We start from the raw sequence: 25,464 nt of genomic DNA on the forward strand, positions 1-25,464 counted from the left end.
CTTGGAAGTGCCTGCTGTTGCCCCTGAGGTTAGCTATACAGGGCTGAGTGTAATGTCAGTTCTTTAAATTGGGGCCAGGGTTGGCCATATATGCCTACCCTTCATGTTTTAACAAGGTTCCTCTCAAGCCTTTTTATTGGATTTTCCTGTTAATGTATTATTGGTTGACATGGAACTGAACATCCCCTGTGATCTTTTCAGGTTACTCCACGGCTCCTCCTACCTGCTTCATCTTCTGTGGAAACTTTTCTTCTGCACCGTATGGGAAAAATCAGTTGAAATCTCTGAAAGGTATACAGATTTATAACACTTGTTTTTTTTTTTTCTTGGAATGATTTGATCTGCCCTATTCTGTGGGCACTCATCAGCAATGTCCTCCCCTTATATCCAGACTTTCCTGTTTGTGTAGTTGATGTCTGATAATGGATGTGGTGGTAAATACTGATTTATACAATGTAAAATGTGTATTGATAGTACAGATGAATAATAATAGACTAATCTGTAGTATTTATTTTTTGTAGAATGAGCTGCTTTACATTTATTCAGTGCATAAATCGCTTATCTGAGCGTCCATGTTTATACACATTTTTGGCAGCCACAGTCTAATCTTGGGAGAAAAGTGATCAATTAGGAAAATTAAGGCTGGGTTCACCTTTTTCAAAAAATAGTCTTGCAGTCAAGGGATTCCAGTATAAATTCAAGTCAACTGTGCAGCCTTGTAAAATGTTCATTCATTTTGTATTACCTTTTGACCCCCATCCTAATCCTGAGGCCTGGATGAAAAACTCCTAATTAGCAATTCCAATGTCCTGCTTTGTTGTTAGTTCATGAAAACTGTATGGAAGCTTACCCCCCGCATTACAAAAACCAACAGCCTTCACCTCCTAGCAAGAAGACAGAACATGCAGGTTGCCTATGTTTGGACAGGTTGATTGTACCCAAGTCGATCCATTGATCGACTGGCACAACCAGCATGTCGTCCTTTCCTGCATGCGATTACTGTCAGCGGCTATAGCTGCTAGCAATAACTGTATTCTGCTGGCCAGCAAGTGCGCCCCCCCAATAGTGCTGGGGGAATCGAGCAATTTTCTTTCCTTCCACCCATGGTGGAAAGGGAATCATTTTTATCTATGGCTTGCCTTACTGGGAGTTTTTCCTTCTCTACTAACCAACCTGTGCCAAAACCTCTGGAGGATGAACTATACCAGTCTCTTGTAGCTCATCAAATTTCTGTTATATATACATCTATATAGGAATACTGTAAATAGGGACGTGCTACTAAGGCAATGCCATACATGATTCATTTTCTTTCATTCAATCAGCGGGTAGAACAAAAGTAAATGGATCAGTTCACCCATCCACAGATTTAAGGTTCTGAATACCAGTACCAGTTCTGAATCAGTACGGCTGACTGAAGCTGGCGGCAGTGATTGAGTGAAAATTTTCCAGCAGGCTGGTTGTACAGAGGTCGATCAAGGGCAAATTCTGTACAACCAGCCTGGCCATCGATGGAATGAAATTTGCCCGGTCCCTTCTAAACCGTACAAATTTCCATCCATCTATGGTTAGCTTAAGAAAGTTAAATCTGCCCAAAAAAGGGCTTTACCTTTTTATAGCTGTCTCTGATACCCGATGGTTTCTTTGTCTTCATGAACTGTGATTATTTTGCAGGGAAAAAAAATAATTGTCTGAGAAATGTTTTTTTTTTCTCTTTTAGATTCATTCAAGAGTCTAGCAGATGTGATCTGTGAGTACCCCAACATTCACAAAAGGTATTTTTTTTTTCACAATTATTCATTGTAGGGGACATTAGGAAATGGCCATCAAACTTTGGGACTAATTTTTTTCAACTAGCACTAGAAGAAATAAAGGGAGAGTCAGTTTATTATAGGAAAATGACATGAGACATTTTATGACTGTTAGTATTTATATGGCACAATCTGCTATTGGAGTTGCATGTAGGGGAGCGGGGGAGGGGGTCTATTCGTTTGTTAATATTTTTCTGATGTTTTTTGTGATGTTTGATCTTTTAACAGCAGCCGATTTGTGTTTGTACCCGGTCCGGAGGACCCTGGCCCTGGTTTTATATTGCCAAGGTACAGTTATTTCTCTGTGGCATATTGTTTTGTTGATTGTATACATTCTGTTGTCTTTGGAAAATGTGTAATGCAGACTTGTATTCTAAACCTTTGTTTTAGAATTTTTGTGGTTTTAGCTGTCTGACATTGTTTATCCTCCCCAGGCAAAATTTTAAACATAGCTTTGTCCACTTCTGTATACGTCTATTATAAAGAAAGCTCCATTTTTTTTTTGTGAAGCTTTAGCAATTGATTGTTAGCCAGTGGCATCCCTTAAATTGCATTTTAGGTGCTTTTTACTGGGACACAGCTTTCAGTTACAGATGATGGTGATAATAATACCTACAGTAGCTTTAGGGCAAGGGTAGGCAACCTCGGCCCTCTAGCTGTGGTGAAACTACAAGTCCCATGAGACATTTCAAGACCCTGACAATCACGGGTATGACTCCTAGAGGCATGATGGGATTAGTAGTTTCACCACAGCTGGAGTGCTGAGGTTGCCTACCCCTGCTCTAGGGCATAGGACTCTTGCCAGCTGTCTTTTCTCAGAGCCTGAAAATATCTTGAAGGCCATGGAAAAGGACTCCCTATAAACAAAATACATTTTGGAACCACTGAGAAGATGGCCTTGTACAAGTTCATCAGGCTTAGAAGTTCACAAATGTTGATACATCACATCTGGAGACACATGTGGCAAGCAAAGTGAAGTATGCCAAGAAGTTTGCTTGCGTAAGGCTGGGTTCACACTGGAGAATGCAGCGGCTCACAGCAGGAGTCTGGTGTGTCTCCATTCACTGCTTCAGGTCCAATTTCAGCCCGAATGTTTGGCTGAATTCGGACTTAAAATGGACCATAAGACGCACAGGGATCCTGTGCAATTCGCACTGGAGCCGCTGCAGAGATGTGTGAACCGGTGTTCTGGCAGATAGTGTCCTGCCATCATATAGTGTCCGCCCCGTACTGCGCATGTGCTGTACGGGGCAGAAGAAGCTTCTGAAAATCTCAGAAGATGAACGGCGCCTGCGCCGTGAGTGGAGGTGGTAGTGCCACCATCCAAGCGGACATGGGGTTGGGAAAATTAGAGGTCCCCTCGCGGGCGAGCTTTGCTGTGCTCGGCTCTTTTATAGTCCAACTCTATGTCCACTCGGATGGTGGGAATAGAACCTGGACTCACGGCGCAGGCGCCGTTCATCCTCAGCTATTTTCGGAATCTGTGTGCTGTGTACTGTGCATGCGCAGTACACAGTGGACACTATCCGATGGGGGACCATATATGATAGGACACCGGCTCCATAGAGAGCCATTCACAATCTCCTGACATGTGAATTTGATGCTGGGAAATCCACATCCAATTTGCAATAGTGTGAACCCAGCCTAAACCTTTTATAAGCAAATAAATACCTCTGTTTTTTGTTGTAAGTTACTGGTGTCCTGGTTAATGAAAGTATTTCTTACAGGCCGCCCATAGCAGAGCATATCACAGAGGAATTTAGGCAACGAGTCCCATTCTCCATATTTACCACAAATCCATGCAGGTAAGTTGTATGTTTGAGGGGAGGTTCTGGAATTACAGGGGTGAAAATTTAAATATTTGATTCCCTGCAGATTTTGAAGAAAAGCGTCTTTTAAAAATGTTCCATTTAGTGATGCATTCAATATGGCAGTGTTTTCTGTAAGGACTATATGATCTTACAACTGGGCTACTAATATCAACCCCCAATTAGTAATAATATATATGTATATTTGTTTCAAAAGCTATTCAATTCCCAATAGTTTCTTAAAAAAAAAAAAAAAAAAAAAAAAAAAAAAAAAAATCAGTCCTTGGCTTGAATATAAGAATGAATATATATCGAGTAGATGGGCATAACATTCTAAAAAAGATTTAAATAAGTAATATGTAAAGAACCGTAAAATAGAGACAAAAGTCCACTATAAAAATAAAATAAAACCAACTAAGCTTGGAGCTATACAAAATTGGGGAAAAAAAAAAACAGGAGACCGTTTATCATGCTTACCAGGTCCATGTGTATATACACCCACACGTACGGTTATATGTTTGAAAACTCTGGCCATCCTCTCCACTTCATCCTCTTGTTTGACATCTGTTACAAAACCATGGTCATTATTATGAAGCTGCCCAGCACTTTGAAGCTATGATCTCCTCTACTCTCCTTGGAAGGCTTTCAACAATATTTTGTTGTCTTGTATGTAGGAAATTGATTCCATCCTACCCAAAAAGGCATTTGTGAGGTCAGGTACTGTACTTAGAACGATGACTGCGCAAGCCAGGTATTTTAAGTCATCTCAAAGATGTTCATGGGGGACAGGTGACAGTCCTGCTTCTCTATTGATACAATGAGTGACTGTTGTCACCATAGAGCGCAGTGTTACTTGCAGGTTTACCAGGTGAAAATAAAGGAAAAAGGAAAGTTTAGACACTGTCTGTCTTGCGCCTCTTGTTCTCTGTGTTAAACTGTACTGAAGTATAGAACACCCCATTACTGACCCCTGCCCTTAAGATTGCTAGTTGCCTGGTTCTCAAGCTGATCCAGTGCCATTTGGTTCTGAGAGACATAGATCTGGAACAGATATGCAGATCAGGAGTTCATGGTTGCTGCATGCTTGTTCCAGATTAGAAAATTCAACTGCTGAAGCAACGGAAAACCAGACCGTTAGCATTTTATAAAAGTCGGCAGCGGCAGCTCTCGTTTTGTGAACAAATTTTGTTTAAGCAAGTACCCTGGTCTTGCCATTTTTGATCTCTGGTTGTGGTGTATGGTGTGCTGGCAGCTAGGTAAGGTTTTACTGCTGTAAATGCATACCCTGCTTGTTTCTTGGCAGAAAATAGAACACCCACTTGTATACTGGGCTCACTGATGTACTTATAAGCATAGGTTTGGAAATATGGCATGCAGGGTATGGCGATCATTGAATATGGCAATAAACTTTTGACAAAGGATGTAGTTAGTTGGAACACTGTTATTCTCATTGCTGTCTGTTGCAGGATTCAGTATTGCACACAGGAAATAGTTGTATTCCGTGAGGATCTGGTGAACAAAATGTGCAGAAATTGTGTACGCTTCCCCAGCAGCAGTTTGGACATTCCCAGTCATGTAAGTAACAGACAAAAAAAGTGTTTTATTGTAAGATGTGGATTTGGTGTAAATATGGTTTATGTCTAGTTAAAATCATGGGCAGGGTTATTGGTAAAATTTCTAAGACTTTAAATCTTAATGTGTTTTTTTTTTTTTTTTTTGTATTTGTCATACTTGTGAAAGCTAACCTTTTCAAGTCTTGTGAATGTCTTCGTACATGATATACAGTTAATGTGCATGTAAAGGTTTTGGTGTAGCCATACACAGCACTATGTAAGAGATTTAGGCCTTATTCACACATAGCATACTACAACATATGCCCGAGCGAGGGCCATGTTCACCCGCATGCAGATGCACAGCTGTCCCATGCATTCCCATGCAGGCAGTCCAATTTATGTGAATTGGAAGACGCAGCGGTTGCTTCGAATTTGACATCTGTGCAAGTGCACAGCCCCGGATTGGGAGCAGCTGCTGTGTTTTAGTGTCCACTGCATCCCAATTGACATCAATGGGAATGCATGGAACACCTGTGCAACCCCATGCGGCTAAATATGGCCCTCATACAGGCGTACATTGTAGTTCGCCCCCTTGTGAGCAAGGCCTTAAAGAGGAAGTAAACCCTGATGAGTTTACTTCCTCTTTCATTCCCTGCAAAGGCAAAGCATAATGGACTACTATGCATCGCATAGTAGTCCATTATGTGTCACTTACCTGACACAGGAGCCAACGAAGTCACCGCTGTCCCCTGTAGTCCAGCGCATCCATCTTCTCGTGGGGTCTCGCAGCTCCGCCGCTGTCATTCGGGGAAGCCGCGATGACGTCACTCCTGCGCATGCGCACGGGAGCCGACACGCGCGGCAGCTCCATTGTTGGAAATGCCGCGCTCAGTGCGCCTGCGCGCCGCTGTCTACGGCGCATGCGCTGTAGCCAGCGGTGCCTGTCTTCAGGCAAATATCTCCTAAACCGTATAGGTTTAGGAGATATTTCTTGGACCTACAGGCTTACCTGTAGGTCAAAGTGGTTTGTAAGGGTTTACAACCACTTTAATGTAGAACTGGCGGCAAAACTTTTTTTTTTTTTTTTTTTTTTTGGATAGAGCAAGGGAGGGTTATAACCCCTGCCATCTGTGTCCTATTGCGGACATTTCCCTTCGCTGCCTTTCCCATAGTCAAATGGGAAGTAAGAAAAAATTCCTGCAAAATAAAGTTACTAAATCCACAACAGTAAAATCAGTCTGTATAGGCAGAATAGCACGCTTGTTATACTCACTGTGCAACTTAAGGGGTTAATCGTCTGCATTGCGTAAAAAGGCTGTTTTTATCCTGTATGCACAGATCCCTCCCTCCTGCACTATCTATCTGGGGAAGGATAGCTAACACACAGGCAGATTAGCCAACCTGCACATGCTCTGTTTTTTATGCTGGAGAGAACATTTCCGTGTTTGTCAGAGCTAGTCAGGTCACATGATATTGACATCGCACATGTGGGCGTGTATACAGGCTATAGTGGAAATCTCCTCCTACTTGAACACACAGCTCTGGACAAACTCTGCAGGTTATCATGACTGTGGTATACAGACCAGCCAAAGAGGTATATAGTGGCAGTAATTTAATGTAAATGCACTGTGGGTGGGCAGATGAACTATTTTCATATTATTGGGTTTAGTAACACTTTAACCACTTCAGCCCCGGAAGAATTTACCCCCTTCCTGACCAGAGCACTTTTTGAGATACGGCACTGCGTCGCTTTAACGGACAATTGTGCGGTCGTGCGACGTGGCTCCCAAACAAAGTTGACGTCCTTTTTTCCCCACAAATAGCTTTCTTTTGGTAGTATTTAATCACCTCTGCGTTTTTTATTTTTTGCGCTATAAACAAAAAAAAGCAACAGTTTTGAAAAAAAAAAATGTTTTACTTATTGCTATAATAAATATCCTAATATAAATAAAGGTGAGTATCGGTGCTTAAAACAATATAACATAGAAAATCATAAAAGGAATGAAAATAGCAGCCAGCACAGTTCGATCATCAAACGCAGTAAAATATAGTCCAAAATGCAGCGCTTATTTAAATCAAAGTTCATTCGTTGAAGAGAAAGCTGTAAACACTATGATAGTGAGAGCCTCCACACAGGAACCTGCAGGAGAGGTTCTGCATGATTTACATTGGATATCCTGATTGCTTCTTGGATATATTTATACATGTTGTGGGAGAGTGACACCTGATTGGCCGTTTCCTGGATATAATCATATTATCTGTTGGAGAGTGGGAACTATGTGTTTCCTGGGAATTTATATTTGATGCTCACCTTTACTTGATATCAGGTAAGCAGATTTGATACACGTGGGTGTTGTGTGCCCCTTTCCGCACCTATTGGAAGATCTCTCTCACTATCATAGTGTTTACAGCTTTCTCTTCAACTAATGAACTTTGATTTAAATAAGCGCTGCATTTTGGACTATATAATAAATATCCCCCAAAAATATATAAAAAAAAAAAAAAAATTTTCCCTCAGTTTAAGCCTATACGTATTCTTCTACATATTTTCCGTTAAAAAAAAAAAAAACGGAATAAGCGATTGATTGGTTTGCGCAAAAGTTATAGCATTTACAAAATAGGGGATCGTTTTATGGCATTTTTATTAATATTATTATTTATTTATTTTGTGCCCTGTCATTGGTGTCAGTGGGAGGAATAGTGCCCCATCGTTGGTGTCGGTGGGAGGAATAGTGCCCCATCGTTGGTGTCGGTGGGAGGAATAGTGCCCCATCGTTGGTGTCGGTGGGAGGAATAGTGCCCCATCGTTGGTGTCGGTGGGAGGAATAGTGCCCCATCGCTGGTGTCGGTGGGAGGAATAGTGCCCCATCGCTGGTGTCGGTGGGAGGAATAGTGCCCCATCGCTGGTGTCGGTGGGAGGAATAGTGCCCCATCGTTGGTGTCGGCGGGAGGAATAGTGCCCCAAGAGCCAGATAAAAGCAAGGGGCCACAGTTTGAAGACCACTGATATAGAGCTACACCTGCTGGTTTCAAGTAGTAGTTTACTTGTTTTGGATCAGGGACAAAATCCAAAATGCCAAAATTGCCCCTTCTGGAGGTGAAGGTAAGTAGTTTAAACTCTCCATGGTGTACAAAGCAATTGTCCTCCAAGCCTGTTTATTTTTACAAATGGTATAACCTATATATACAAATCAAGTTCAAATATGTTTTTTGTTTTTTTTAATCTAGTTTGTGAAAACCATCCTCTCTCAGGGACACCTGACGCCGCTACCACTGTTTGTCAGCCCCGTGTACTGGGCGTATGACTATGCACTGCGATTGTACCCCCTGCCTGATGTAGTTGTCATCGCTGATAAATATGATCCCTTCAGCATCACGAATACAGAATGCCTCACCATTAATCCAGTAAGAGACTAAATCTTTATAACACTTCACCATTGCTTGCCACATACTACATCTAGTGTAAGACTGCTGTACAGCAGAGCCAGACAAAACTGTGTCCCTGCTGTATGTGTTGGTTGCAGGTTTTGTAGGGGGTAGTGGTTGTAAACACACATGTAAAAAAAAAAAAAAAAAAAAAAAAACCTGCAAGACAAAGGCATAATGAGCTAGTATGCAGAGCATACGAGCTCATTAAGTAATACTCAACTGAGATCAAAGCCCCCACTGCTGTGCCCGTACACAGCAACGGCGGCATTTCTCTCTGTAGCTACTTCCGGGTCTCGCGGCTCCTGCGCTGTGATTGGCCGGATCCGCAATGACGTCACTCCCGCACATGCGTGCTGGAGCCTCCGGTAAGGGCACACTCACTGAAGCAAACGGCACGTGCATGGCAGAACACAATAGAAGAGCAAGGGAGGTCACGGTACTAACATCCGATTGTTAGTACAGCCACTCCGACCTGAGCTGCCAGTTTTTTTTATTTGGGCCTGCTGGGTTGAATGAAAAAAAAATAAAAAAAACAAAAAGAAAACTAGCATTGTATACTAGGCTCAGGATGGGTGGGGATTGAGTGCTAGAACCTACTATGTTGTATGGTTACTTCAGATTTTTTTATTTATTTATCGGCCTTGTACATATGGGCATTAGCTTGTATAAGAAAAGGGAGTACAGTAAGGTTTTACTAAGAATTTGCTTCGCTGTCAGCCAACTTCAAGTAAGCAACTTTGTTGAAACATTTAAAGCACTTTTCAGTTCCATTTTGGGAAAGTTCAAAATGAATCTTAAAGCGGGATTCCACCCTAAAGTGGAACCTCCGCTGATCGGATCCCTCCCCCCCCCTCCGGTGTCACAATTGACACCTTTCAGGGGGGAGGGGGGTGGAGATACCTGTCAAAGACAGGTATTTTCACCCACTTCCGGGCATAGACTCCCGTGGGAGTCTACGCCATTTCCTGACCTGCCGCGCTGTCTGCTGGGACACACACGGGTCCCAGTGACAGCGCGGAGATTTCCTATTGCGCGGCGCGGCTCGTGCATGCGCAGTAGGGAACCGGGAAGTGAAGCCGATTTTGCTTCACTTCCTGATTCCCTCACCTAGAATGGTGGCGACAGCAGCCGAGGGCCGAGCGATCGATCGGCTTCGGCTGCCGGCATCGCTGGAACCCGGGACAGGTGAGTGTCCATTTATTAAAAGTCAGCAGCTGCAGTATTTATAGCTGCTGGCTTTTAATATTTTTTTTTTTTTTGGTGGAATCCCTCTTTAACCACTTCCCACCCGGCCAATGCATATATACGGCCGGGTGGGAGCCGTCTACTCCTGACAGGCCGTTCAGGAACGTCCTTCAGGAGTAGCGGGATCGTGCGCGCGCTCGCGCAGCGGTGCGATCCCGATGTGCTCGTGTCACCCGGACACGGCACATCTCAGATCGGCAGGAGGGCTCTGTGATTGGCCCTCCTGATCACATGACGGCCGTGTCCAATCACGGCCGTCATGTGATGTAAACAAACAGCCGGTTGCTAGGCAATCGGCTCTCCTCTCCTCACACGGAAGTCACCGCTGAGGAGAGGAGAGCAGAACGCTGCAGCCGGCTGATGATTAGTGAGTATGGGCTGCTTTTTACAGCTTTTTACTCACTGATCATCAGTGTAGTGTAAACACACAACACACCACACAGTACAAACACAGTCCCCACATATGTCCCCAAAACACACATGTCCCCAAATAATAAAAACGCATGTCCCTAATAATAAAAACATGTCCCCCACATATGTCCCACTAAAATCACATGTCCCAATGATTATCTGCACACATATGTACGTGATCACCTGCACACATATGTACATGATCATTTGTGTACATATGTCCGTGATCACACAAACCAATTATTATACACTTAACTGAATTTTTTTTACCAAAAACATGTAGCAGAATACATTTTGGCTTAAATTTATGACAAAATTTGATTTTATTGGATTTCTTTTCAAATAGAAAAAAGAAAATATTGTTTTTTTTCCAAATTTCCGCTATTTTTGCGCTTATATTGCAAAAAAAAAAAAACGGAGTCGTGAATAAATAACACCAAAATAAAGCTCTATTTGTGCGAACAAAATGATAACAATTTCATTTGGGTACAGTGTAGCATGACCGCGCAATTGTCACTGAAAGCGCTAGAGCGCTGAAAATAGGGCTGGGAAGGAAGGGGGTGAAAGTGCCCTGTATTGTAGTGGTTAATGAGTGTTGACTGTAAACTACTTACAAGCTGCTCACAGACTGCAGTAAGCTTCAATACTACCAGAAGCTTTTTGAGAAGACTGCTAGTCTGTATTAAAGTGGTTGCGAATTCTAAAGTTTAATCATCTTAATGCATTATCTGCATTAAAGCAGGGATTCCACCCTAAAGTGGAGCTTCCGCTCATCGGGACCCTCCCCCCTCCGGTGTCACATTTGGCACCTTTCAGGGGGGAGTGGGATGCAGATACCTGTCCAAGACAGGTATTTGCACCCACTTCCGGGCATAGATTCCCACAGGAGTCTATGCCTCTTCCTGTCCCTGCGCGCTGTCTGCTGGGACGCACACGGGTCCCAGAGACAGCACGGACCATTCCTATTGCGCTGCGCGCCTCGCGCATGTGCAGTAGGGAACCGGGAAGTGGAGCCGCAACGCTTCACTCCCTGAGTCCCTCATCTAGAATGACGGCGGCAGCAGCCGAGAGCCGAGCGATCGATCGGCCTCGGCTGCTGACATCGCTGGACCCCGGGACAGGTGAGTGTCCATTTATTAAAAGTCAACAGCTGCAGTATTTGTAGCTGCTGGCTTTTAATATTATTTTCTTTATATTTTTTTACAGTGAAATCCCTCTTTAAGGTTAAAAAAAAAAAAAAAAAAAAAAAAAAAAAGCTCCTAGGTCCAGCGCTCCACCTAAAAGTGGAAGCTCTAGGGGGCGTGTCCGGAAGCCGAGCTGGAAGGACGCTGTGAGTGAGAGCTCTCCTCCAGCCCAGCACTACATCGGCGTATATCGGGGGTTCTCCGCCGCTGTCCATGGGGAGATCACGGGCCACCAGGTCCTCTTCCGCCCGGGGGTCGTCCCAACCGCCCCCGGGCTCCTCGGCCTCTCTGAAGGCCTTCTTTATTCAGCCGGGAGGATCGCCGAGCGGGGGCCGCAAGATGGCGCCGGCCGACCCAGCCACGCTGCGGAGGGGTCCGGCCTCGCCTCCTCCCCCGCTGCACCCGAGGGACCTCTTCGTGGAGCACCATACGGCCCCACTCCGGGACGTGACCAGCCCGCACTACACCGCTGACCCCCCCCCGCGGATCCCGGAGCACCCAGGCCGAGCAGGGGGACAGGCCGCGATCCGGCGTAGGCCGCGACCTCAAGATGGCGTCGGGGACGCAGCATGGGCGCTCTCCTCCACTGCCTGCGAGCAGCCGATCGGACCCCCAGGATGGCCGCTGGTCCCCACAGGAGCCGCCGCACGCTGGAGGAAAGCCAGGGGTGAGTGATGGTTCCCCCTCTCCCACCCCATCTTCTGCTGTGCTGGGACTGCGAGCTGCAGCCCCACTGACCCCCCCTTCTTCTACTCAGTGCTCTGAGGCCTTCCCCCGCTTGCTGCGGACGGCCTCGGACCCGGCCATAGTGGGGTCTTTCTCTTCCTATCTGCTGGGGGCCACGGAGGACCCCTCCCGTCCCGCTGGAGCCGCAGCACCCCCCTGGCTGAAGGGGGGGCCCCACCTATGCAGCAGCCACCCGTTCCCCCCAAGGCCCAAAGACTGCCTCGATCCAGGGATGCCAGCCTGCCCCGACCCCGAGTAGCCAGTCACCCTACCTATGCTCAGGTGGTCCGTCCTCACTCCCCACTTCCGCTAGAAGTCCGTCAGGACCCCTTATCCGGATCTCCCCATGCCACGTCCTGGTCGGACCATCTGGATCCCCCACCGTCCTGGCCCCCATCTTTGGCAGCAAGGCCGCGACAGGGAGGTTCCCCTCGTCGCCCGTCACCACCCCTTTCCCCGCCGAGGCATCACGACGGTGATTATCCCCCCTGGCATGCCTATTTGACAGCCATCCCCACAAAAGAAGACTTTAAACAACTTGTAGCAGATGTGAAGGCTACCTGTCGCTCTGAAATCCAGTCACTGCACGCCGGCCTCAAACACCTAGCGGAACGGGTCGAGATGGCTGAGGAGGAGATCCAGGAGACAAAGCTGGCTGTCCATCGCACCCAGGTGGAGAACTCAGATCACCGGCTCCTACTACGTGATATGCAGCGCCATGTGGAAGATCTCGACAACCGGGGTCGGCGGAACAACATCCGCGTCCGCGGCCTCCCCGAAGCCGAGGGCCCTGAGGATCTGCAGGCCTCCTTGCAAGCTCTCTTCAACGGGATGTTGGGGGAAGACCCAGCCAAACCCATAGAAATGGACAGGGCCCACCGCGCACTCCGACCCAAAGGTCCTGCCTCCAAGCCGAGGGATGTCATTTGCCGGATCCATTCTTTCCCCCTCAAGGAAGACATCATGCGTAAATCCCGCTCCATCCGCAACCTTATGTTCGACAATGCTCCGATCCAGATCTACCCGGATGTCTCCTGGATAACCCTTCAAAAACGGCGGTTGCTGATGCCCCTTCTTCGAGCCTTGCAGGACCAGGACATACCTTACCGTTGGGGATTCCCCTTCTGTCTTACGGCCAGAAACCAGGGGAAATCTGCATCCCTCCGATTCCCGGAGGACCTGGCCCCCTTTTGTGACACCCTGGGCCTGCCAGTCCCCACGTTACCCGACTGGGACCTAATTGCCTCCCCGCCACCTCCGCCGGTGATCTGGCAGAAAGTTCCCTCCACCAAGCGGCACAGAGGACCGGAGCCGGCTCGCAACTCACCTTTACATCAGTGACTTGGACGGGCCCAGTCCAGTGGTCGTCTCCCCTTGGCAGCTTTAGCTTCCCCCCCGTCTTAGGGGGGTTCCTTTTTTTTTGTTTTTTTTTCTCTCCTCCCCCCGATTGCCGAAGCTACACCTGATTTTTCTATCCCTGGGCTGATTCCGGTTGAGTTCCAGGACGGTTTCTGCCCCCCCCCCGTGGTTTTTGCACTAGTTGGTTCCTTTTGTGGTGTGGACTGTTGGTGCCTCCCTGACCCGGGTTCTTTTTTCCTGGATTTTTTGGTCAGGGAGTCGATAAGGAACTGTACAGATCCGGTGTCCCTATAGGACCCCCGGACCTGTTTGATAATGTTCTCTTTTTTTTTGTATTCTGTTACTGTTTTTCTTCTTTCTCTTCTTTCTAGGCTTTCTCCCCCCCTGGTCTTACCTATGACGCTCTGCCAGCGGTTCTCCCGGTCGCCGCCTCTCCTCCAGTGGTCGCCGCTCCTTCCGAGGCATCCAGGCCTCCATCTCAGTAAGCTAAGTATGCCCTGTACCCCACCCTTACTTGATCATGGCTAAGATTTTGTCCCTTAATGTACACGGCCTGAACTCCAACAAAAAACGCCACCTAGCGCTTAGGGAGTTCCGGCAGGCAGGGGCGGATATAGTGCTGGTCCAAGAAACACATTTTGACCGGGGTGACTCCTTTACATTTGCCTCCAGATATTTCCCTCAGGTCTATCAGGCTTTTAACCCACGGAAGAGGGCAGGAGTCGCAATTCTTTTTTGACAGGGTACCCCCTTTACTTGCACTTCCGTATACCTGGACCCACGAGGCCACTACATCATTCTCCGCGGTCTATGGCGCACACAGGCCCTGACCCTCTGCGTCATCTATGCCCCTAATGTCCGTCAACACCAATTTCTGTCCAGGGTGCTTTCCCGCCTGTTCGAGACACCCCCCCGGACTTCTGGTGATAGGGGGGGACTTCAACCTTGCTCAATCCGCACTCCGTGACCGCCTGGCTGTAGACCTTCGGGCACCCCAGGCCAGGACCTCCAGAGACTCTAGGCTGTTCCGCCAGATCACCAGAAGGCGGGGACTGTTTGACGCCTGGCGTGCTTTGCACCCACAGGACCGCCAATACACTTTTTACTCGGCCCCCCACAGCACACACTTGCGTATCGATTATTTTTTTGTCAACAACGCGACGCTTAGGGCGGCTCGCTCTGCACATATACTTCCCATCACCTGGTCTGACCACGCCCCCATAACTCTGACCCTAGACTTGGACCTCCCCCTCCGTAAGCCCAGTACCTGGAGGCTGAACAATTATCTCCTGCAGCATGTCCCAGCAAAGGCGGAGCTGGAGGTTTCGCTCCGGCACTACTTTGTAGAGAACGCTACGCCAGACATCTCCCTCACTACCCTCTGGGCTGCCCACAAGGCGGTCATCCGGGGGCATTGTATTGCCCTGTCCTCGGCCTTGAAGCGAGACGCACGGGCCGCTGGGTTACTGGCCGAGAAACGACTCGCGACCTTAGAGGCCCGTCTTGCGGCATCCCCCTCCCTATCCACTCTTAAGCAAATTGTCCAGGCCAGGCAGACGCTTCGGGACCTGGCGTTGGGGTCGGTAGAGAAAGCACTGGTCCGCCTACGTCAACTCTACTACGACAAGGGAAACAAAGCACAGTCACTGTTGGCTCGGAAGTTGGCAGACCGCACAGTGTCCTCCACTCCGGCCCAAGTTAAAAATAGGGGGGGAGACCTTTTGACCCACCCCCAAGCGATAGTGGACGCGTTCGCGGACTTCTACACGGACTTGTACAATAGGCCTGACATCCCCCACAACCCCCCGACCCCGGGCCTGTCTGCCCGTATTGCCCAGTATTTGGAAGACATTGTGCTACCCCGACTGCGGGACGCGGACCTCCAGGAGTTGAACGCCTCTATTACTGAGGAAGAGCTCCTCGAGACTGTGAAGGCTCTCCCAGCCCATAAGTCCCCGGGACCGGACGGGTTCCCCTACGAGTATTACAAGACGTTCTTACCCCTCCTGAGCCCGCATCTAACCAAACTGTTCAACTCCTTTCTCCGCCAAACCCCGGTCCCGTCCGACATGCTGGGCTCATTTATTTCCCTCATTCCTAAGCCTGACAAAGACCCGACTTCTTGCGCTAGCTACCGGCCTATAGCTCTGCTGAATGCTGACCTTAAAATTTTCACGAAGCTCCTTGCCAACCGCTTAAATACGATCCTCCCTTCCCTAATACATAAGGACCAGGTGGGCTTTGTCCCCCTGCGACAGGCGGGGGACAACACCAGGAAGGTCATTGACCTCATTGACGTGGCGAACAGGGGTGACATGGCGTCTTTGGTCTTAAGCTTGGATGCCGAGAAGGCGTTCGACCGCCCCAGTTGACCCTTCATGGAGGCCACGCTGCACCGTATGGGCTTTCGGGGCCCGTTTCTGCGCGCGGTACAACACCTCTACACTACACCTTCCTCACAAGTTAGGACCCCCTTCGCCACATCCTCCACCTTCTCCATTGCTAATGGCACTCGCCAGGGATGTCCGCTTTCTCCTCTTCTTTTTGCCTTGTGCGTGGAGCCTCTGGCGGCTGCCATTAGAAGTAATCCTGATATCCGTGGGATCCCGGTCAGGGGTAGAGAATTCAAGATTTCGCTTTTCGCGGATGATATTATCCTCACCCTGACTCAGCCTAGGATCTCACTACCCAATCTCCACTCAGAGCTGGACCGCTATGGAGGGCTCTCGGGCTACAAAATTAACTCTTCCAAATCGGTGGCCCTCCCTCTAAACATGGTCACGGCTGAGACGACCCATTTGCGCTCCGCGTTCCCATACAAATGGGAAAGCTCCTCCCTTAAATATTTGGGGGTCCTCCTTACACCGTCATTCCGTACCCTGTACCAAGCCAATTTCCCTCCCCTCTTTCGGACGATTAGGGATCTGATCCGTAAATGGAAGACCCACCACATCTCTCTCCTGGGACGGATTACGTCCATTAAGATGGTGGTCCTCCCCAAACTTCTTTACTTGTTTCAGACACTGCCAATCCCGGTTCCATATGCTCAGTTACGCGCACTCCAGAGGGACTTGCTGAAATTTGTTTGGAACTACAGGAGACATCGGGTCCCGAGTTCTGTTATGACGGCCGCACGTTCAGACGGCGGCCTGGCGTTTCCTGATTTGGTTCGTTATTACCAGGCCACTCAGCTGCGGGCCATAGCATCCTGGTTCCCACAGAGATCGTTTAATAGGTGGTCGGAGATCGAAAGAATCTGGTTAGCCCCGGTACATCCGAACAGTTTCCTCTGGGGTGCGAGTGTTGAGATGGACTCGGGTCGGCTTCTAGGGCCGATGGCTCACCTCCGTCTGCTCTGGCGGAAGCTCTCCCGCGAGCACAGTCTCCATTCGGAGTTCTCCCCACTGACGTCCTTCCTGTATAATCCGCTCCTGCCGGCTGGCCTGACCCATCAGATGTCCTGGCCCTGGGCTTCGCGCGATCTGTTCCACTTAGGGCACCTGGTAGATCCCAGAACAAGACAGCTTTTGTCCTTCTCGGAGCTCCAGGACAAGTACGACCTACCCAAAGAATTGTTCTACAGCTATTTACAAATTCGACATTTTGTACAGTCTAAAGCCCCTCGCCTGCGTCTCTCCCCGCCCTCCCCTTTCGAACAGATAATTCTGGAAGGCAGACATCGCAGAGGCCTGATCTCGGACATATATCGCATTGTTAACACATATCATTTCCTAACGAAGGGTAAACATTCCTATATGAGACGCTGGGAGAGGGAGTTGGGTGAGGAGCTCTCCCTCGAGACTTGGCAGGGGGTGTGGGGCCAGGCAGCCAAGTCCTCTATGTGCACATTGTACAAGGAGAACTCCTACAAAATTATTTATTTCTGGTATCAGACCCCGGATATCCTCCACAAAATATACCCCTCCACCTCGGACCGCTGCTGGAGATGCCTGAAGGAGCGGGGCTCCCTGTTCCACATTTACTGGGCCTGTTCCTTGATCGCCCCGTACTGGCTAATGGTCCGCAGGCTGCTCCAGCGCTTGTTTGACGTCCCAGTACCCCACTCCCCTAAATTGTTTTTATTAGGCCTGTCCCAGCCCACACTGGCCAGGCCTAGTCGGAAGCTCCTCAGGCACGTCCTAACAGCGGCCCGTTGCTTGATAGCCTTAAACTGGAAATGCCCGGTGCCCCCGTCAAGGGAGGCTTTATACACCAGGATCAAAGATGTTGAGCTTATGGAGAAGATGACAGCCAGACTGAGGGATAAGCTGGAGGAGCATGACCTGGTCTGGGGGAGATGGCGGCTGCTGGAGGATTGATGGCGAACCGGTTTGGATGTGGTGATGTAGACCGCTGGCGCTCTAGCTCCTTTTCTTTTTCCGTTTCTTCTTCCTTGTCTCACTCTCTTCTTCTTTTCTCCGTCTTTTTTTTTTTTTTGTGTATGTTGTTGATGGTCTTTGTCCTGTTTCCCGTGTGGCATACGAGCTGAGCAGTAGACCCTGGGCGGCTTCGTGGTTTATTGTGCGGCCGCTTGACTTTCTGTGTCTCTCGTCCCGCTCTGCACCCCCTGGTCGAACCGCCTGTTTTTGCTATACCGCCCTATACCAAGTTACTATATGCTGTATCCCTGTAATGGGCCCTCCAGATTTTGGGAGCCTTGCTGTTTTTGCTGTATGCCTGCACTGATATCTCTGTTTTACGACCATGAAAAATAAAAATTGTTATTTGAAAAAAAAAAGTGGAAGCTCTGCTTGTTTTGTTCCACCCCCCTCTGCTACCATATCTGGCACTGTTCGGGAGGAGGGGGGAGCAGGTACCTGTTCCTACTTCCGGGAAACATTTCTGTGGTGAGGTCCCCCGGAAGTTCGGTCCCCCTTCTCCTTCATCCACCGCCAGGCCATTCCCAAAGTGCTTCGCCCAGTAGGGAACTGGCTGTGAATCCGCAAGGATTCAATGCTGGTTTCCCTTAGGAGTGGCTGCGGAAGCACCCAAGAGCCGATTGGAAAATTGCTTACATTGCGTGTGTTTTGGACAGTTAAGTCCGAATCCAGTGATGGCGGGGCCGAACCTCACTGTGTGCATCAGGAGACGCACACAGTGACGCTGAGAATCAAGCCTGAACACGTCACCCCCAGCTGCTTGCTAGGGGTGTACTTGAGGGCAGAAGGACCCATGAGCGCCAGCAGGGAACCCCAAAAGAAAAGGATTAGGGGTTCTTTGCGCAAAACCATTGCACAGAGCAGGTAAGTATAACTAACACGTTTTTGTTTTAAAAAAATAAATAAAAATCGATCTCTTACAATCACTTAGAGATCCATCTTTAACATTCCCTTACTGGAACTGAAGCTTGCATCAACAGAACTGCTTGACACTTACAGAAAGCTGTGCAAATGCACATTGTTCTTTTACATGAATAGAAATGAAATCTTCACTCTGCTTTTGCCCATTTTGCTTATATGTTGAAAAACCAGCTGTTCAGAAAGGAGGGTGAAGTCCACTGTATAGTTACAAATTCTGCTTGGGGCAAAAATAAAGGAGGATCCCCAGGAATTCTTTTTATCTACAGAGGAACAATAATGGACAGAATAGTTTGTGCAACTAAGCAGGTTAAATCAAATTAACATGAGATTGTGCATATGAATAGGCCTGTGGTGGTTTTCACCTCAAGGCAGTTATACATTTAAGAGGTTTGTGTTATGTGAACGGTGTCCTTATCTTCACACAATGCAGTCTTTGTTTCAATATCACTGTAGAAGAGGAAGTCGAGAAAAGAATAGAACGGCTTGATTGAATTAATCATTCTCTGGAGGAGCTTAGTCATTTTGTTAGTATCTTCCTTTTTCTTTTTTTGATGGTATAGATTAGAACAGAAGCTTTGTGAGATGTTTTATTTTTGTATCCCTATTGGGTGAATTCATCATCTGTATCCTGGTGACCATTGTTACTGAAGCAGAAAGTGAAGGAAAATTCTTCACCAAACAAGAAGTGAGAGTAAATCTCCAGTAGGGAAGCTTTGCGTTGTGACTGCGATCCTTGCAGGGGATTCTGCTTTACTTCATAGAGCTTTCTGCTCACTTTCTGTTGTGTCAAACCGGAAGTGATGGGAAATGTCCCCAATGGGACAGTGACTACACAAATCTGAAACTTAGACATGTTGGCTATGCATACATGTAAATGTAAAAAAAAAATTGGTTGAGATTTGGATGAAGTACTGATTTTTTTTTTCTTTTTTTTTTCTTAGAGGCATTATTAAGTGTAAAGGACATGTTTTACTTTGATTATAAGAGCACTGTGTTTGTGTGTATATAAGGGGAGAGCAGCACTTTGTTTTTATACACTTAAATGTATTTTGAACCAGTTTATTAGGGCGGCAAAATATGATTTAGATGCCTCAAAAGTCTGGCCAGTTGGTGAGCACAGCCTGACCACCACCAACCTAAAGTTTGTTGTAGTAATGAAGCCCCTGTTATGAAAAGCCTGAGAGGAACTCTTCATAACAAGAAAGCAGTTCTGCTTTGGGATTTCAACATTTTTCCACCTGTGCTGTAATTTAAAAAAAAAAAAAAAGTGTAGAGATGTTTGGCTTGGCACACACTATGATTGTGCTGCTGAATCTGGCCAGAGATTATTCAAATCTGCTTGAATGTACCCAAGTCGGTCCATCAGTCAACTTGGCTACAACCAGCATGTCAGATTTCCTGCATGCAATTATTTCCAGCTGCTATAATCACTGTGTGCTCTCCGGACTCCCCCCCCCTTTGCCCTATCCCATAATAGCTCCATGGAAGGGATTGCCCCCATCAACACTGACACTGTTGATGGGGGCATTGAGCCATTTTCTTTCTTTCCTGCAACCGCAGAAATAAAATTACACCATCTGTGGCTGGCTTAAGTCTTGCTTGCGATTTGCAGTTGTTGATGCATGTAGTGGAATGCAGCATGTGGGAGTGAATAATCACGAATGATTGCGTTGCGTATCAAATTTGTGCGATCGGTCCATACTACATGCAGCTACACTGTGTGTGGTGATCACTGGGCATTTTTATAGCATGATTGTCTGAGACATCTATGAATCATCAAGCTATAACGCCTGTAATGTGGAGTATTGTTTCATACTGTGTATTATTTTATCACTTTAGGGCTCGTTTCCAAGAAGTGGGTTTGCCTTTAAGGTCTACTATCCATCTAGCAAAACGGCAGAAGATAGGTAAATTTATATATTATTATTTTATTTTTTTTAGCTATTCAAGATGTTGTTTGCTTTTATAGTTTGTATCCATGAACAGAGGGGGCTACACACTGATCGTCTTTTGATGCACTTTTGGTATTTCTTACATAGTTACATAGTAGGTGAGGTTGAAAAAAGATACAAGTCCATCAAGTCCAACCAATGTGTGATTGTCAGTCAATGGGCAATTTAACCACCTCCTGCCCACCGTATAGACAAATGATGGTGGGATGGTGGCTCTCTCATTCTGGGACATCCTACTCGCTGCACTTGTGAGTGGCGATCAATAGTGCGCTTTATCCCTAGGACACAGTGCATGCCCAATCTCCGTAAAGAGCCCATGACAAGGCTCTTTACCCATGTGATCAGCTGTGTCCAATCACAGGTAATCACATGTAAATAAGGCAGTGTTTCTCAACTCCAGTCCTCAAGGCACCCCAACAGGTCATGGTTTAAGGATTTTTGACGCAAGTCAGTGTCAGTAGATGCAGCAGCGGGGCTCGGAGCGAGCCTGCAGAAGGGGCCTGGAGCACCGGAGAAGAGGAGGATCTGGGCTGCTCTGTGCCAAGGGATTGCACAGAGCAGGTAAGTATAACATGTTTTGTTATTTTTCTTTTAAAAAAAGGGTTTACAGCCCCTTTTTAAAACAGAGTGACATGTTTCATCCAATACCCCTTTCACTTACTGTGCTGAACGGGGAGAACCTGCACGGTATACTGCATTGTCTGGCAGTTTTTAAAGCAAGCTTTTGTGATATCAAGGAAAATTAAACACACAGCCATCTAAATTTATGCCAAGTACTTTGTAAGCGACAAGCCTCTACTACCTGTTGGGATATCATTTAGAATATACAACCTGTATTAGTGATAGTTTATTCCACGTGTTACCTGTCAATTGTTCCTTTTTTTATTTTTATATTTCTAATAAATTCTACATATCATTTTTGTATTTTTTTTTTCTTCTTTCCAGTAAGCTGCAGAACATCTGAGAAGATGAAAATGGATACATGTCAGTGACTATCCCCTGTCCAAAAAAAATGTATTTTATAAATATGGTTCATCTGTGTTTTATTCTGTTTTTGTAATAAAAAAGGAAAAAAAATACTATCTATATTTGTTTCATCAATCATCTTAAGCCAGGCCGGATACAGTGACTGTTATGTGAGGGGCATTTTTTTCCTCTGCACTGGCCTAGAGCTGTATGTCTTCCCAGGGCTGCTATTGATCTCAGCACTGTATGCCACATTAGACCTGATTTTGCTGCCAGAAAGTCATTACCTAAGACCCCTTTCACACCAGGGCTTTTTGCAGGCGCTATAGCGTTAGAAATAGCACCTGCAATCCGCCCTAAAAAAGCTGCACCATTGTCTGTAGTGTGAAAGCCTGAGGGCTTTCACACTACAGCAGTGCGCTGGCAGGACGTCAGGGAAAAGTCCTGCCAGCAGCTTCTTTGGAGCGGTGAAGGAGCCGTGTGTTTACCGCTCCTCCACCGCTGCGCCCCATTGAAATCAATGGGGCAGCGCTGTAATAACGCCGCTATTGTGGCGTATTGCCGACGGTTTTAACCCTTTCTTGGCCGCTAGCGGGTGGTAAAAGTGCCCCGCTAGCGGCCGAAATGTGCTGCAAAGCTGGCAGTAAAACGCAGCTAAAAATAGCGGCGTTTTATCGCCCACGCTATGGCCGGTGTGGTGTGAAAGGGGTATAAAAGGTACAAATATGAAAACTGTCAGTGTATAAAATGGTCTGAGCGGTATCTTATGCCTTTTTTGCTGGTGCTGTGGTTAACATAGATGTTGAGGTGGACTAGGCAGGCAACTTGCCCCCAGGGCCGGTGCCTACAATACATGTTGGGCTAGTGGCCCTGATTGAAGATGCTCCCCTAGTCAGACCTGAAAACTTCCAGCATCTACTTCTTTTGTGACTCTGAGATGTAACTGAATGCAGAGATGCAATCAAATGCAAAGCGCTGCAAAGGAATTGCTGGAAGAATTTAAGGGCTTGTTCATGTGTAGCCCTCTGAAAAGCAATACATAGTGGATCACATTTCACGGGGTTATTTGGCAGGCAGTAAGGAGGTGATATGTCACCTCCTCACAGCTTGCTTTATCCCTAAAAATGCCAACCCACTGCGCCAATTGCACGCGGTTGCAGTACACCTTATTCACTTTCCTTGGCAGTACTGCTTGCCAAGTGCAACATGCCGTTTTACCCATGTGACATGGTACACCACTGGCTACATGCCTTCATTTTGATGGACAATAAAACCACAGCTCAGTCCCCTGTTTTTATTGCCATGTGTGTAAATGAGCCCTAAAGCTATAAAGCTGACTAGGGATTTATCTTTGACGTGGTATTTTATTTAGGGGATTCTTTTTCCAGAGCAGCGCTCATCTTGTTTCTGTTCAATTTTTTTTGTTTACAATTTCCTCATGTTTTTTTTTTAAATTGCTGAACTGAAGAAAAACAGTCTTCTCTTGCGGTGGGACTGTGCCCACACTGCAGGAATCACTGCCTGTTTAAGTCTAGGGAAGGGAAGAGCACTTTAACTTACCTGATTACCCCTTGATGTGATACAGCACATGTGTCCGCACTATCCCACACGGTGTGGTTTTAGGGCTCATTGAGAGTTGCACTTTGTGAGTACCCAATTTATACTGCTTTTAATATTTAATAAATGTCATTGTTAATGCACTAAGTTAGAGCGCCTTCCATTTTGCTTTTTTCATATTTACCTGATGATATTCAAAACTCGCACTGAAGTACTAAATATAAATAAAAATGAAAATAAGGACAGCAGCCGCTGTGCAAAGGTGCTCCAACCTTAAAAGTATAAAACCGCTCTGGCAACTTATATTATACAATACACATCCTAGTGATTAGTGACATCAATGTGTTTGTGACATTCAAAATACAACAAAATTATATATAATATAATATGCACAGATCTGTAAAGTGCTTGGTGCTTCTATAAAAAAGTGCAATGGTGCTCCAAAACTTTGAAAAATGTGAGGTGACTCCCCCTTCGGTGACCCCACTCACCAGAAACAATAGACCCTCAGCTTCCAGGTCTGGGATCAAAAAAGGCAGTGATTTATTGATCTGGGGATATGTAGGATGTTTTCTCAACAAGCTCTTCCAATAGGGTGCTTTACGACAGAGAGGATATGCCACAATCCAGAGATGGGGCAAATAGAGGAATAACTCAGTGAACTACCGCTTAACCTATATTATCAATCGCCACTTACAGGATATTTGGCAAATGCAGGCATAAGTAAAAAAATAAATAAAAATTTGTCGCTGTATGGCTTGTGTTCCACAGAGGTGGAAATTGCATCAATGGTTAGCACAAACCAGAAGTAGGTCCAGGTGTACTTCTGGTTTATGCTAACCATTGATGCAATTTCCACCTCCGTGGAACGCACGCCATACAGCGGCGAACTCGGATGTTTTTTTCCTGATACCCCTAACTAAAATCAAGTGGAACCAAAATGTAACTTTTTGGCCTAAAAGCAAAACACTATGTGTGGTGGAAAACTAACACTGCACATCACCCTGAACACACCATCCCCACCGTGAAACATAGTGGTGGCAGCATCATGTTGTGAGGATGCTTTTCTTCTGCAGGGACAGGGATGCTGGCCAGAGTTGATGGGAAGATGGATGGAGCCAAATACAGGACAATCTTAGAAGAAAACCTGTTTGAGTCTGCAAAAGACTTGAGACTGGGGCGGAGGTTCACCTTCCAGCAGAACAATGACTCTAAACATACAGCCAGAGCTACAATGGAATGATTTATAGCAAAGCATATTCATGTGTTAGAATGGCCCAGTCAAAATCCAGACATAAATCCAATTGAGAATCTGTGGCAAGACTTGAAAATTGCTGTTCAGACGCTCTCCATCGAATCTGACAGAGCTTGAGCTATTTTGCAAAGAAAAATAGACAAAAATATCACTCTCTAGATGTGCAAAGCTGGTAGAGACATCCCCAAAAAGACTTGCAGGTGTAATTGCAGTGAAAGGGGGTTCTACAAAGTATTGACTCGGGGGGGCTGAATACAAATACACGCCACACTTTTCACATACAGTGAGGAGAACAAGTATTTGATACCCTGCAGATTTATTTTTTTGCATGATATAAGTATTTGATTACCTATCAACCAGTAAGAATTCTGGCTCTCACAGACCTGTTATTTTTTTTCTTTAGGGTCGGGTCACACTAGGACGACTTGTCAGGCGACTTAGCCACCTGACAAGTAGCATCCCGTTCTATACAACGGAACCGTTCTAATCGGAGCGACACAAGTCGCTCCGACTTAGAAAAAGGTTTCTGTACGACTTTGGGGGTGACTTGAGGCAACTTGCATTGACTTCTATACAGAAGTCGTTTTGCAAGTTACCGCAGCGGTCGTGTCTGGGTCGCCTGCGGCAGTCGCGCTGTAAGTCGTGCTGCCTCAGTGTGAACCGGACCTTAGGAAGCCATCCTGTTCTCTACTCATTACCTGTATTAACTGCACCTGTTTGAACTCATTACCTGTATAAAAGACACCTTTCCACACACTCAAACAGATTCCAACCTCTCCACAATGGCAAAGACCAGAGCACTGTGAAGGTCATCAGGGATAAAATTGTAGACCTGCACAAGGCTGGGATGGGCTACAGGGCATTAGGCAAGCAGCTTGGTGAGAAGGCAACAACATTAGAAAATGGAAGAA

General features: G+C 46.6%; 1 protein-coding gene across 1 annotated transcript in view; it reads left to right on the top strand.

Moving 5' to 3' along the window:
• The window catches only part of POLE2 (DNA polymerase epsilon 2, accessory subunit), a 54,885-nt gene extending 31,436 nt beyond the window's left edge, over window positions 1-23,449 (top strand). Inside the window, exons 12-19 of the mRNA XM_077463537.1 lie at window positions 202-291; window positions 1,718-1,772; window positions 2,037-2,096; window positions 3,536-3,613; window positions 5,083-5,191; window positions 8,398-8,574; window positions 20,663-20,730; window positions 21,721-23,449. Of these exons, the coding sequence (XP_077319663.1) occupies window positions 202-291; window positions 1,718-1,772; window positions 2,037-2,096; window positions 3,536-3,613; window positions 5,083-5,191; window positions 8,398-8,574; window positions 20,663-20,730; window positions 21,721-21,739 (656 nt within the window). The 3' untranslated portion in view covers window positions 21,740-23,449. The remainder of the gene's footprint in view (window positions 1-201; window positions 292-1,717; window positions 1,773-2,036; window positions 2,097-3,535; window positions 3,614-5,082; window positions 5,192-8,397; window positions 8,575-20,662; window positions 20,731-21,720) is intronic.
• The last annotated feature ends 2,015 nt before the right edge of the window (window positions 23,450-25,464 follow it).

This window comes from Lithobates pipiens, unplaced genomic scaffold (assembly GCF_037356315.1).
Source record: "Lithobates pipiens isolate NorthernLeopardFrog02 unplaced genomic scaffold, aLitPip1_a1.2 Scaffold_30, whole genome shotgun sequence".
Taxonomy (NCBI): Eukaryota; Metazoa; Chordata; class Amphibia; order Anura; family Ranidae; genus Lithobates; species Lithobates pipiens.